The sequence below is a fragment of the Pezoporus occidentalis genome, unplaced genomic scaffold, assembly GCF_034315485.1.
Source record: "Pezoporus occidentalis ecotype Australia unplaced genomic scaffold, CSIRO_AGI_Poc_V1 ctg7, whole genome shotgun sequence".
Taxonomy (NCBI): domain Eukaryota; kingdom Metazoa; phylum Chordata; class Aves; order Psittaciformes; family Psittacidae; genus Pezoporus; species Pezoporus occidentalis.
The window spans coordinates 10551906-10565367 of NW_026916052.1; the positions used below are offsets into that span (position 1 = coordinate 10551906).

The 13462-nt window shown below is 40.7% G+C and overlaps 1 protein-coding gene across 1 annotated transcript; it reads right to left on the reverse strand.

Moving 5' to 3' along the window:
- Positions 1–562: 562 nt before the first annotated feature.
- NUP43 (nucleoporin 43) lies at positions 563–9945 on the reverse strand. Its single transcript, XM_062641750.1, has 8 exons — positions 9708–9945; positions 9458–9580; positions 9111–9188; positions 8044–8221; positions 4988–5123; positions 3991–4142; positions 2938–3060; positions 563–1644 (listed from the first exon to the last, which is right to left on the reverse strand). Exons 1-8 carry the CDS (start codon positions 9825–9827, stop codon positions 1430–1432), a joined length of 1125 nt encoding a protein of 374 aa, XP_062497734.1. The 5' UTR covers positions 9828–9945; the 3' UTR covers positions 563–1429.
- Positions 9946–13462: the final 3517 nt, after the last annotated feature.

Consider the following 13462-nt stretch of genomic DNA (forward strand, 5'->3'; position numbering starts at 1 on the left):
TTTTCTGTGGCAGAGTTATGTTCGATGGATAAACACAGATTTTCCATCGGGGAACAGTTTTGCCGAGGCTCCTTGAGCCGGTTAATGCCGCAATGAAGGACCGACATGTGCGAGGCGCCGGGAAGGATTACCCACCCCTTACTCCTCCGGGATGCACCTCGCCCGTTTGTTTTCAGGCTGAGCGTGGCATTTCAAACACAGCGGCATCTCCATACAGCCCTGTGCGAGGGAAGTGAGAGCCCCGTCGCCAGCACACCATCTCCTCCAGCCACACATGCAAGGAGTTCAGATCAGGTAAGGCACTCTTACCACAACAGATCAAGAAGGCGTGTTCTTGCTGACGTGGAAGTAAAGTATGTTCTAAAGCAGTTTTGATGGAAAAAGTCATGGGAAACCTTGTAACATAGCTGCTGCTCACATCTGTGGTTGGTTGGTTGGGATGGTTTCTTTCCGTCCTTCAGCTTGTATCCCCCAGGCTCAGTCCAAGTAACTGATGGTTACTTACCCTCCTGCTAAGATGACTGTAAGTACATCTATCCCAGTTTAGTAAGTCAGACCAGTATTCTTGTGCAAAACTTTTTATTAAAAAGAGAAAGGGTTCTCTGCAACAAAACAGGTGCCACGCTCATCATAAAATTTAACTTCTCAAACATTGCAACAAACCAGATGTGAAACGTTGACCGTGACAAAGACCATGTCTCAAGTTTAGAAACTGTTCTCACTCCCGCAATCACAGCTGACACATCTGTCAATTATGACCTCTTAGCTATAAAAAACACGTTTCTGTTGAGGGACATAGTGGCATGTTATCAAGGTCTAGTTTTAACATGCAACATCCATGATGAAGCTGTAAATAATCCAAAATAATATTACTAAAATGCTAAGATTCCTACAGAACCTTTCACATTTCACAGCTTTAACAGCTTTCCAATTCTCATGAACTGACATAAAAAGTTATGTTCCCCTAAATATATAAAAAACTCAGCTTAAAAAAATATCAGGTGACATAAAAAGAATTTCAAAGAACCCCAAAGTCTGACCTTAGAAATAATATTTGAAAAATATCTTTACCAGGAAAAAAAGTTATAATAAAAATCAGGGGTTTACCTTTTCTTTGCTTTGTATGCATATGTGTATAATGGAGATCTGTTTACAGCAAGTATCTTGCCCTAGTGATTACTTTCCTGTTTTCCAAAATCAAACAGGCACTAGGGAAGAAATGACAAGTTTACATATAAGTTACCCATCCTGGAGCATCAACAATGAGCGAGAGCTGTCAGAATCCAAGGTACTTTACATTTCTTGTGCAGTACCAGGACTGCCTCTCCCCCACACGGTGCTAACAGACTAATGAGTATCATTAAGAATGAACCTGGCATTTCCAAATAGTTCCAGGGGATCAGTACTTCAAAGGGGCACTTCGGTAGTTTTATGCAAAAAGTTGTCTGTTCACATAGATAGCCTCTGCATCAGTACCATATACTAGGCATGGTCCTAAAATATCTAAACTGTTCACAGACAAGGTCTGATTTGGAACTAAGTTGGTGATTTCCATGCGGTCTTTGGTAGGATCGTTGCTCAGCCAGGCACTTACTACAGACTGGTTAATGGTATTGTGGGAAAAATAGGCAGTACTTCTTCCTCCTGAAAGAGGAAAGACAGGGAAGTAAGTTCCAGTTCAGCTTATACATTCTCAGAATTTGGAGAAACATAGTAGGTATGGGACAGACATAATGGGAATATTTTGCATTTAAGCCAGTTTTCAGAATAGTTAACAGATGTTGTTGTCTCTTTGGTAAATGAACTAAAAACAGCTTAATAAAACCATTAAGTACTTGAAGTGATAACAGAAACCTATTACCAGCTCTGTCCTCAGTTAAGACAAATAGGTCAGAACAGCTATGAACTCATCTTGCTGAACAGTGGAAGGATCCAAGAGCTTTTCTAGCCAGAGACCAAAGCAAGAACAGACCCAGAACCAAAAGTCTATTTCTACAGTGTTTTGCTGTATCTGGGGCATCAGCTTTGCTTTAGTAACACTCCCTACCGCCTCTTCTCCCTTCTTATTCTGCAGTAAGTTATACACCTGAATTTGTCTGAATTTTTTCCACATAATATTTTACGTTCAAACTGAAGTCTCCCAGTTTGAGAACTACCATTCAGCATAAAATCAGCATGTGGCTGAAGCAGTGCTAAAAGGGGTTTATACTTCATATACCTGAAAATATGCAGAGTGCATCCTGAGTCAGTTATCCTGTTTCCCTATATAGAACAGAGTTTTGAATAGCAACTTTGAGGCCAAAGGCAGTAGATGACATCTGAAAGTTTCCCAGCTGTTTACAGTCTGAAGCGGCAAGCAATTAAGCACTCTTGTGACTAGAATGTGAAAATAAGTGTTTCTATTAAGTCTATCAGATCTTTAATTAAAATCCTGCCACTATACAAAGGGATTCAGTTTCATTCTTTGAAAATCCCAATTATGACCTTGAATAGTAAACTAATAATTCCACTATCCTATTAACATACCAATTATTTTGGTATTATAACACTGGTGTACCTCCCTCAGCCTCAGACAGTAATTTGTCATTTAGGCTGTCTTCGTGTCTTTTCTATATACAGATGATTTTTAAGTGAACATGATCCATCTTTGAAATACCAGACATGCCCCTTCACAAACTGGACAGATTATAGCATATTAAAAAAAAACCAACCACAAACAAACAAACAAAAAAACCCAAAGCAGACCACAGAAACCTCACACAAGTGCAAGTTTTACTGGTAGCTTTCCTGAAGTGCCTACTGGGGCTTTCTTTCTAAGGAAAGAAACCAGTCTTTAATTTTCAGTATAAGGATTGTGTTATCAATTGGGTCACATGAGAACATCAACTCAGCGGCCAACTGACAAGCTGAGTGTAGATTGACTTCAAACATCCTTACCTTGATGAAGAAAAGAGGGTTTTTCAGATATGTCTGTGGAAGTATCCCAGTGCCAAAGAGATCCATCTTCAGAGCATGTAAATAAGTGTTCAGGGTTGGAGGGATGGAAGTGAACTTCCCACACTGGAATTATCAAACCAAAATCAAACAAAATCAATTCAGAACAAGTATGAAGTGCTTCACTTTCGCTAGTATGACATGGACATGCACTTACAGGAACCCAGGCCCCCACCACAACCTTCCATTCTTAAATGTGTTATTTACAGCAGTTTTCCCTCCATCCCCTGGGAGATAAAGAAACCCAATCAACCAGCCAAGAAAGACTATTTGCTGCATTTTCAGTACTGTGAAAATTGGTAAAAGTTAAAACCTTATCTGAATTCAGGCATTCTGAATAATTTCTCATGCACTCTTCCCTACTGCTAAGTTTAAATCTGTACACAGCATTGCATTCCTTCCCAGCACACACATTATTATTTTGTTTCTAAATACCACAACTATGGAAAAGATACTTAAGTCAGTAAAACTTAACACCAAGATGTATTTTTACTCCTTAAATAGAATTGTGGCATCAAGCTAAGAAATTTTTAGCACAAAATGAATTGCTATCTTGTTCATACAATGTTACCAGGACAGTGAGCTGTTTCAGCACTGTGGAGACACCAGATGGGGTTGTACCATCTTCAGTTTCCCCTCCTTCCTTGCGTTTTCAAGTTTGTTAGTAACTGCATTCTTGCTTTACTATCTATGCCTGCATACCACAGCATCAACTTCTATAACTACTTACATACCTACCTTTCTAGAAACACAGTGATTCTGATCAAATGCGTCTAATGACTCTAAATTAAAGAGCTGCTTATTATGTCTAGTCTTACTTTAGATAAGAACAGTCGCATACACAGAGAAAGAACAAACTGAAGGCAACTGGATGAAAACTCACTAAGTAGCAACAATGTGATTGTTTTCTGTTGTAGCTACACTACCTAATTTTTTACAGAAATCAGAAACTTTTCTAAAGTGCCACCTTCTCCTCCCTCCATTTCAGATACATACTTTCTGCTTCATGAGCATTTAGTAGGGACACTGGCATGGTACCGTGCCTGATGTCCCATATACTCAGCATCCCATCTTGGCCCCCTGTGGCCACAATATGCTGCTGGTTGGGATGCCTGTCCACACAGTGCAGTGGAACTCTGTCTCCTGTCCTGTAAAGGAGAAGAAAGACAAAACCAAATTAACCCAAACACAAATTCTTTATTCAGCCTCTGTGTTCTCCTTCCTGATCTCTCGGAGTGTTTACAAAGAAGGTAACGGTTGACTGCAGCTTCAATTCCTGTAGCATTTGGTCACTACAGGCTGAAGCCGCATGACATCTACTGGAAACTAGAGGTATGGCAATAATATGAAGTTAGACGAGAACAGGTTCTGTGCCCCATGGTACACGAGCAGCTACACAGCATCTGACAAGTATATGGAAGTGGGAAAACCCTGCAGATACCTACAATAATCATATAATTGTGAAATTCATGTTATGCTTGCGGTTTCACAACATACATCAAGAGTTACTACAGGCACTAAAAAAAAAAAACCTTGAGGTACCTAAACCACTGCCTATTAACAGCAATGGCAATTATTCCACAGACAACAGGATTTGAATCTAGATCAGTTTGTTTTCTCACAATACCTTATAGGGCAAAGTTATCATTCAGATACATTTCAAATGCTAGAAACTTTACATTAGGCCTGCAGAGAAAAACAGAAGCAAAGTGTATTTAATTAGGGAAAGAGTTTTGGTTTGGGTTTGGTTTTTTTCCCCATTAAAAAAAAGCATAAATCATAAAACAGACCACCTAAATACAGTAATTCAGCCATTAAGCAGAGTCTGCTTATGATTATTTAAATACCAAAGAAGCTAAAACCCTTGGTTTAAAAAATATCATTTATCAGCCCATTGTCAAGAAGGTATCAGGAAAGATGCACACCACATTGTATAAAGTAGCATAAGCTTCTCAGTAAATATGTAAAAAAAATAAATAAATGAAGGTCTTACAAAGAAAATATTTGAGATGGCTCATTTCTTTGCTGTCTGAGGTCCCATATTTTTAACTGTCCAATTGAATTTACTGTCAAGATCTCAGTTGTGCGGAGGAAAGTCACAGCATGGAGTGTACTGCTGTCTGCATTGTCTGCAAGAGAGATGAGGAAAGCATCCAGGTAAACCTATGCTAGTCTCCATTTAATTATGACCAAGTAACTCTTTTTAGAAAACAGAACACAGCTTCTTAAACATGGATACAACCTCTCTACATTTTCAGGGACACAGACAGACTAGTGTCATGTGAATTTTAAGTCTTAAAAGGTAAAGGGTACCCTGTGAAAACAGAGCCCTTGCTTGCCATATCAAGTACTACTGAGACAAATCTGTAAGAAGCTATGTTTGATTAGCTCCAGTGGTTACAGAACTACTTTTTCAATCAGTAAGATTTCTGTCTATAGTTCCTAAAAGATAAGTCAATTTACATGGTTTTCACAAGTTTTCTTTATATACTCTGCACCTACTGACAGGAGGCAAGCTATGGAGCTTTTCAGAATGCAGTTCTTTTGAATACAAGAAACAGGAACTCTGGCTAAGAACATTAAGCAGTTGCATACAGAAGCTTTTGTATTCACTAGCTTTCTTTAGACCTTTTCCAAGAACTGTCCATGTGATATTCATCCCTGTCCCTAAAGCCAAACCAGAATTATGCTGTGCTTGTTAATAACTAAATAGCAAAGCTTTTTTTTCAGGTCCTTTAGTCCAGTGATTCTTTTTGACATAGTAATTTACAATGTCAAACACTTTACAGCCTGAGGTGAAACATTAGAGGCTTTAGGAGAGAACATAGACACCTTTTTCTTGTATTTTCATTCTCTTATTTTACATAAACTTTACATCTGGATTATGATGGGTAACACTGTTAAGTCTACTTTCATCTCAAACATTTTAAAACTCTTTGTGGAAATCATAGGTGAATTTTTGGCTTCAAAAGGTGGAAACCTTTTCCCATATTGAGACAGACAGGTCACACTGATGCCTGGTTACAGATACTTGAACTGAGTTTTCTTTTCTGCCTGTTATTTAAATAAAAGTTGAGGGGAAGAAAACCACCAGACCACCTTTAAGAAGGAATGTTAGATTACTGAACACTGACATTATAAAGGTTTTAGAATTTTATAACAGAATAAAAAAAAAAAAAGTGATTTAGCAGTGATGCATCTTTATGGCTCCAAAAGATTTTTACATCATCTCTAATTTGGAAGATTTTTTCCTGCCACAATTGACTATAAACACATCGATTTTGTATTATACTATGAAATCCATTAAATAACAACAAAAATAGCAGGTTACTCCTTTACAAATATTTCATGAGGTACAAGAGTTCTATCTTCATGGTAAAACATGTTGAGGGTTCAGCTCAGGGCCTGGGAAATATCGCGATGTCACTGAATTGGGAACCAGCACAAAGGATTGCTTACTCTATAGAGCTGCATCCTGAAGAACCTGAAAGCATCTTCCAAGATGTTTTCTTTTCCCTCTCCAAGTCTTCCTGTCAGTCTGTAGTCAACAACTTTGTGCTAGGCCCTTCCACATAACTCCTGGTAAACTTCACTTACCAGGTTCTATTTTAATTGCTATTTGAACATTTCCCTTCTCATTTCCAAAAGGACATTTCTCAATTAATTCACATATCATTTCTTAAATGCCAGCAAATCTCAATGCAGTCTTACTGCAGCTAAAGCTAACAGATGCTGCCACTACAAAGCAAGCATTTTTACACAGTACTATCAAGTGAGCGCTATGGAAATGAACAACTTGCATCCTGCACATTATCAAATCTGTATCTAAGCATCTCAGCAATTGCCCAGAGAAAAATACACTTTTTTTTGTGTGGACATCTGCTTCCTGTGAGTCAGCAAAACATTCTACTCTCAAACTTGTACCAAAACACTGTGTTAGTATCTGTGTGTAACAAAAAATCTTACAAATAAAGTAATCCTTTTAAGATAGTCCATGTTGTCGCCCCTCAGAGGGGAAGTTACCTTCTTTTGTGTGCATGGGCTAATAAAATCTGCCTCATGCCCTACTTTTTTTTTAAAGCATAGAGAAGCTTCTCAAGGAGCTTCAGCAACGGACTGTATGCAGTTAATAGGATTTATCTTGTGTGTGTATATACGGCCATGCATACACCAGTATTCCCTGTAGAAATCCCAGCCAGCCTCCTCTCTTAATTGGCTTATCACCGTGTGAATTCCTTCGCCGGCTGGAGGAAAGGTATTGCTTGAGGAGAAACGCAGGTGCTGTGTATCAGACTGAAGCTTCAGGGAGAAGGTCCTGGTTTAATAATGCCACTATCAAACATGGTGTTACTGGCCTTTAAATTATTTCTGCTTTTAAGTTTCATTTCCAACAGATACTACAGATTTGTATCCTATTTCCATGAGACTAGCATGACAGAAGAGTTGGGAATAACCATGTATTGACACCTTTCAGAAATATCTTACTCCATCATTTAATCTACTACTCTAGGAAATACAGACCTTTTTCACTGAGTGAGAAACAATCATTGTAAGCCATGATACCTGGCAGAAGAACATGGCATAAATGGGGGTGTATGGTCTTTGGTGTTCCCTTTAGGCACAGCAAAACAGATATTTATATATACAGACATCATGAGGGTTAATCTTAGTACAAACAGTGAATTGAAATAACCACTTCACTGACCTCCAGTTATGAAGAACTTGGAACAAAAAACATCTTGAAACCTAACCAGGTTTCATGTATACTGTCACAGCATTTAACAATCCCAGATGAAACAGAAGCCTCCAGAGAATATCAGGCTTGAAACTTTTCCATCAGTTAAAACATTTACTTGTAAATACCTGAATTAATATAGAAATACATCTGAAATATGTTTCAAGTATCTGAAGGCTGGAGGAACACAGGAATAATCTGGAGCAAACATGTTCAGCTTGAATATTTAGTGCAATTCAAAACTGACTTTTTTGTTATCATTTGAGAAGCTAAAACCCAAACAAATCACTAATTTGAACAGTTACTTGACATACCTATAGTTCTTACTGCATCCTTTTGGTCAGCTCTGAAGAGGTTTATTCTACCATCTTCTCCAACAGTGACAATTTCTGGTTTGTTGCAGATAACTCCGGTACATGCTGCTCCACCACAAGATGTATCTTGATCCACATGATAATGGGCTTTCTCCCACCGCTGATTGGCTGATAAAGTCTAAATAGTAACCAGACATGAAGTTCTGCTGTTAAATAACAATCCTGATAGACCAAAGCTTCCAGAATACTCAGGAAACCAGAAGCAAGCCCCAGGAAAGCCACACTACCTCACAGGAATGAGACTCTTCTGTATGAGTAAGAATCAGAGATCTAAATTGTCCTCAACTCTTGAGCATACAAACTTTCAATGAATCATTGATTATTTCCTCTATGACCCCCTTTTTCACATAAGCTAGAAATTAGAAAGAACATGATTTATGAACTCTGAAATGCGTTTCACTAGGTTTATCCCTTCAATCTTTCCTCAGGACAAGGGAAAAGAACCAAGGCCTTTAAAAAAATACATGGTCAGAGTTAGACTGCAAGGAATTCAGTTTATTTTAGGTAGTACATCTTTACTTTATTAGTCTTTATGAGTTTATAAAGTTATTACATATTTATTTGTGGTAATTTATAATCAAAGCAAAAGACTCTAGAGTTTACCTATATTTCCTCACATGACATGAGAGAAATTCAACATGAATCATTAAGTTCATGAGCACAGAAACTCTAATAAGGCAGGTACAAGTCTATTAATACCCACTCTCCCAAAACACTCTAGACTTTTGAAGTATGCTTTCAATGAATGGACTATTTGGTTACAGATACATACAAGCAGCCACCCCAGTCTAGCTGGCTCTGGAATCTAACTTATGTAATTTATGCAAAATGCTTTTCCTTTCCTTGTATGTATAAAGCCAAAGTTTTTTCTAACAGACTTCAAATAATAAAATAAAATTTTGGTATGCAGATGTTTCTTGCTGTAGTCCTTTTGAAAATTTTACGTTAAGGTCAAAGCAAACTGCATTACTCAGAATAGCAGCTTAAAGCCAGTGCAAGTATCTTACCTGGTTATTTTGATGATGACGGAATACAGTTACAGTTCCTGTTGATGAAGCAACCACAATTCTCTCTTGATCCAAAAACTAAAGAGAGATAATAAACATGCTATTAGTTGATGTCAGTACCACAATGATAATTTTGATTTCAGGGTAATGTGAATTACTGATAAATACAGTAAAAATAGAAAAAAAACAAACCCACAAACTAATACTAGTTGGTTTTGCCTTAGTTCATAAGTTTGTTTTTTTTTTTTTTTTGGTCAGTCTCAGCATTTGGCAGCTTACTATCACTTTATTTTTCCAAAGTGACAAGCCCTTAAAAAACACAGGTCTTTTCAACACAGCTGTTTTACCTGCATGTCCATAACATCACCGTTGTGCCGGATGTCACACAGCAGCTGAGGCTCTCCTTGGTACTCCCCGCTGAGGCCCGCATTTCCAAGGTCTCCAACAGACCAAACGGAAATCCTGTTATCCTGTATGGAAACAACACCACCAATTTTACCCGAACGTATTTGCTCCTCGACACGAAGCGACGGGGGCTGTGGCGGTCCCACGCCCCGGCGGGAAGGCCGTGCCGTGGTGCGCCTACGGGCTCGCTACCTCATTGTCCCAGGAGCCGGTGGCGAAGATGTCCGGGGGCTGGAGGGCGGCGGCGGGCAGGGGCCGCCAGCGCGCCTTGCTGATCTTCTGCGACACGAACTTGGCGCACACGTCCTCCATGGCCGACCCCGCCGCACACCGGCTCCCGCCCGCTCCGCCGCACCACTACTGATTGGCTGCCGGGGGACGGCAAGCGCGGAGGGACATGCATGGGGCACGGCGGAGAGCGCGAACGCGAGAGAGCGAGCGGGCGGGCGGACCGGGACCGGGACCAGGACCGGGACCGACCATGGTGGGGAAGCGAGCTCGGGTGTACCCGGCACGGCCATATGTAGCAGCCGCCCGGCGCCAGCTGCTGGCCTTTACCGAGTTGAACAAGTTGGAGTAATAGCGCGACGCCCCGCAGGGATCGGGGAGTGAGGGGAGCCCTGCCCTAGTCGCTCGGGCCTCGCCAACACAGACGGCAAGCTGCCAAACCGGTGGGTATGTGCAGAATAGGGTCCCGTAGAGGAAGAAATAAAGGCGTGAGTGTGCCAGTGCCCTTCCCTGACTGCTCAGCTGGGCTGTCTGCTCCCACAATGATAGTTACGCACATGAATGGTCTCTGCGAGGTCACCACCTTTTATTTTCTCAAAATCAGTGGCTTTTACAGCAACTAATGGTCTCTGGTCTAGATTTGCTTTTATATCTCTGTAAGTGATACTCCACTTGCTCCATCACATGCCTGCTTGAACAGAAATCACAGAATCATAGAATAGGGTTGGAAAGGTCCTTAAGATCATCTAGTTCCAACCCCGCTGCCATGGGCAGGGCCACCTTGCACTAGACCATGTCACCCAAGACTCCATCCAGCCTGGCCTTGAACACTGCCAGGGATGGGGCAGGCACAAGTTTCTTGGGCAACCTGTGCCAGTGCTTCACCACCCTTACAGTAAAAAACTTCCTTATATCTAACCTAAACTTCCCCTGTTTAAGTTTGATCCCATTACCCCTTGTGCTATCTCTACAGTCCCTGGTAAAAAGTCCCTCTCTGGCATCCTTGTATGCCCGCAATAATTTTTTGTCCCAAATAGCACATTAAACAAGAGCTCACATGTACTTCTTTTACTGTATTTCACTGGAGATCTAAACAACTGTGCAATAAAAACTTAAGTGGTTAGCTATGAAAAAAAGCTGAAGACTGACATAGCTATGCTGTTATTTTAGTGCAGCTACTAGTAGTGTAGTAAAGGACTTTCTCACAAGCACCTTCCCACTTTACAACCTGATTTTCTGATGCATTCTTTCAAAGCTGCCCCTGCCAGCTCTTTGAGGTTCTTCTCTCAGGCAGATTTGTCAGATTTAGCAGCAGCTGCTCAGTCAAACTTTCACCTGTCTTACTGCAGTTCACCTGCCAAAGCCATCTGTTGGAGTTTCTCTACCCAGCATTCTTGAGTTCCTCACCAATTCTGCTATGCCCATTTGTAATCTTTCAGATGTGATACCAAATCAGTAATATATACTTTAGGCATCATTTGAACTTCAAATTTGAGGAACTTCTTTATTTTTTTGATAATTATGTACAGCAGACTCCAACATGTTCACAAAGCTGGATGGTATCATAGTGTAACATACTGCAAACCTTAAACCAGCTTTGTTGTATGCCACAGTATCATTATTGTTCAAGAGTACCCTATACCTCTGGCAGTCTGTATGAAGCTGCTAAAAGCAATCCTGCAAGTCACTGTCAACTGCAGCAGTATTTTCAGCTAATTCTCTTAACACCTGGGAGAAATGTCAATAGACATCCTCAGGATACAGCTGCAGGCTAAATAGCTTAAAGTGGAAGAGAGAACACTTTGGGATTACCAAAATGTTGATTAGCCAAGTATTTTTTGTGGGTTACTTTGTGATTTCTGTATTTTTTATCTTGTTCTTGGATGGCTTCTTTCTTTGCTTAGGATTGTTTGTTCAAAAGGATTTAGGGGAGTAGGTTTGACAGAGAGGCTTATTCTCATTGAGAGGGAAAGAAGAATCACAATTTTTCTTACTGGCCTTAAATTTTTGTTTTAAAAAATGTTGTCAGAATGTAACGTGGTGAAGATTGGACCTGTGATGGATTTATGGCTGCTCTGTATATCTTTAAATATATTCTCTGTGTCTGATAACTATAAGAGATGACTACTGTTTCAGTGTAATAGCAGATTTAAAAAAACAAATAAAAGGAGGAAACAAACACCAGGAGAAAATATGCCTCATCAGGTATGTCAGGTAGTCAAAAAGGACCTTAAGTCTAGACAAAGCTGACTTTGGGCACTGGGTCCAAACATATTAGCTGAGACATTAAGGAGCATCTATGGATCAACCTTAAATGTGGCTAAGGCTAGGAGTGTGAGTGAAAAGCAGGAAAACTGAAAGCATGCCTGTCTCTTTGCCAGAGGTTAGGGGGCTTGGGAATGAAGGCACTTACTACATCAGTGGATGTATTAGGGCAGGGTAAAGCTAATTCTGAGCTCTATTTGCTTGTGATCTGCTTTCCTCCAATTATCATTTAACAATATTTTAAGAAAGTTATTTGCAGATGCCAGAATAATACTTACGGCTGATTATAACTCCTGGAGTGGTGCCCTGTTGAATCTCTTGAATAGGCACAGTCGCTGTGCAGGGTACTGCAGAGCAGATACAACAACAGAGTGCCAGGGCCCTGAAGGCTTTCACAAGCCCTCACCTGAGGCTCCCACCCACTCCTGGCCTGAGCTGTGTTGTAGGGCCTGCACCCAGCCATGCCTCTGACTTGGTGACGGGCTTGACTTGGGACTTGACTTGTCACTTAGCTTTTGCTTGGTGGCAAAACCATTACCACCCGTAGACCTGCTCTGCTTGGGATGGTGTCTTGCTGTGTGGTATTCTCATCCCTGGCTCCCAGCTCACCTTTACTCATGGAGGGGTCCCACTCCTTCTCTGCCCTAATGAGGAAAGTCTGGGTCCTTCTCACATCCTTTCTGAGTGCAGGACTGGGAAAAGAGGGATGCTGAGTTCAAAAGAATGTAAACTTCTGACAGGGAAATACAAAATGAAGGTACACACCAAACTGGCTGGAGTTTACAGGAAATGATGAGATGAAGGAGAGCGATGAAGTTAAAAACAGAATGGAAGCAGGGAGAGGAGTGTACGTATAGAAGCCAATTAGTGTGGGGTTTGGGACAGAACTGCGGAAATGTTCAGCAGGAACATTTCATTTCACAAGGAAATTTCTGCTTGTGGTATGTATATGCAGAAGCAGATGGGATCAGACAGTGATGATCAACTTTTCATATGCTTTAAACTCAAAGAATTTGAAAAATATAATGGGTTCATGAGGTGGGAGGGAAGGGATGAAACAGAAATAGTAGCATGGAGGGTTTTTTATATAAATGTATGTAAGTACTGCTAAGGGATTGAGATGTGGGTGAATTTGCAGAAAAGGAGAGAGATCTGATGTGCTTACAATTAGTGGGATCTCCACATCAGAACAATCAAGTGACAGCCCACACTGGCTGCTGGCATTTCCATGGCTCTTCCCTAACAGGGTTATCCATGAACCAGCTCCCTGGAAATGGCTGTACCTGTGGAAGTTGGAGGTGCCTGCAACTGACAGTGAGCATCCAGGGAGCAAGGTGTTTACACTGGTTTGGACAAGTGAGAGGAAGTGGATAACAGGAATGCTGAGTGTCAGAACAGATGGAGGGGTTCCACGTGAATGCTGATGGCCAGAAAACAGGTTGGTTGGTTTGTTT

Coding starts and splice junctions, on each gene's coding strand:
- NUP43 (XM_062641750.1), bottom strand. CDS start 9,827: ATGGAGGACGTGTGCGCCAAGTTCGTGTCGCAGAAGATCAGCAAGGCG. Junction 8,222..9,110: donor GTCATCATCAAAATAACCAG/GTAAGATACTTG, acceptor GTTACTATTTAG/ACTTTATCAGCCAATCAGCG. Junction 1,645..2,937: donor ACCCTCTTTTCTTCATCAAG/GTAAGGATGTTT, acceptor TTCCTCTTTCAG/GAGGAAGAAGTACTGCCTAT.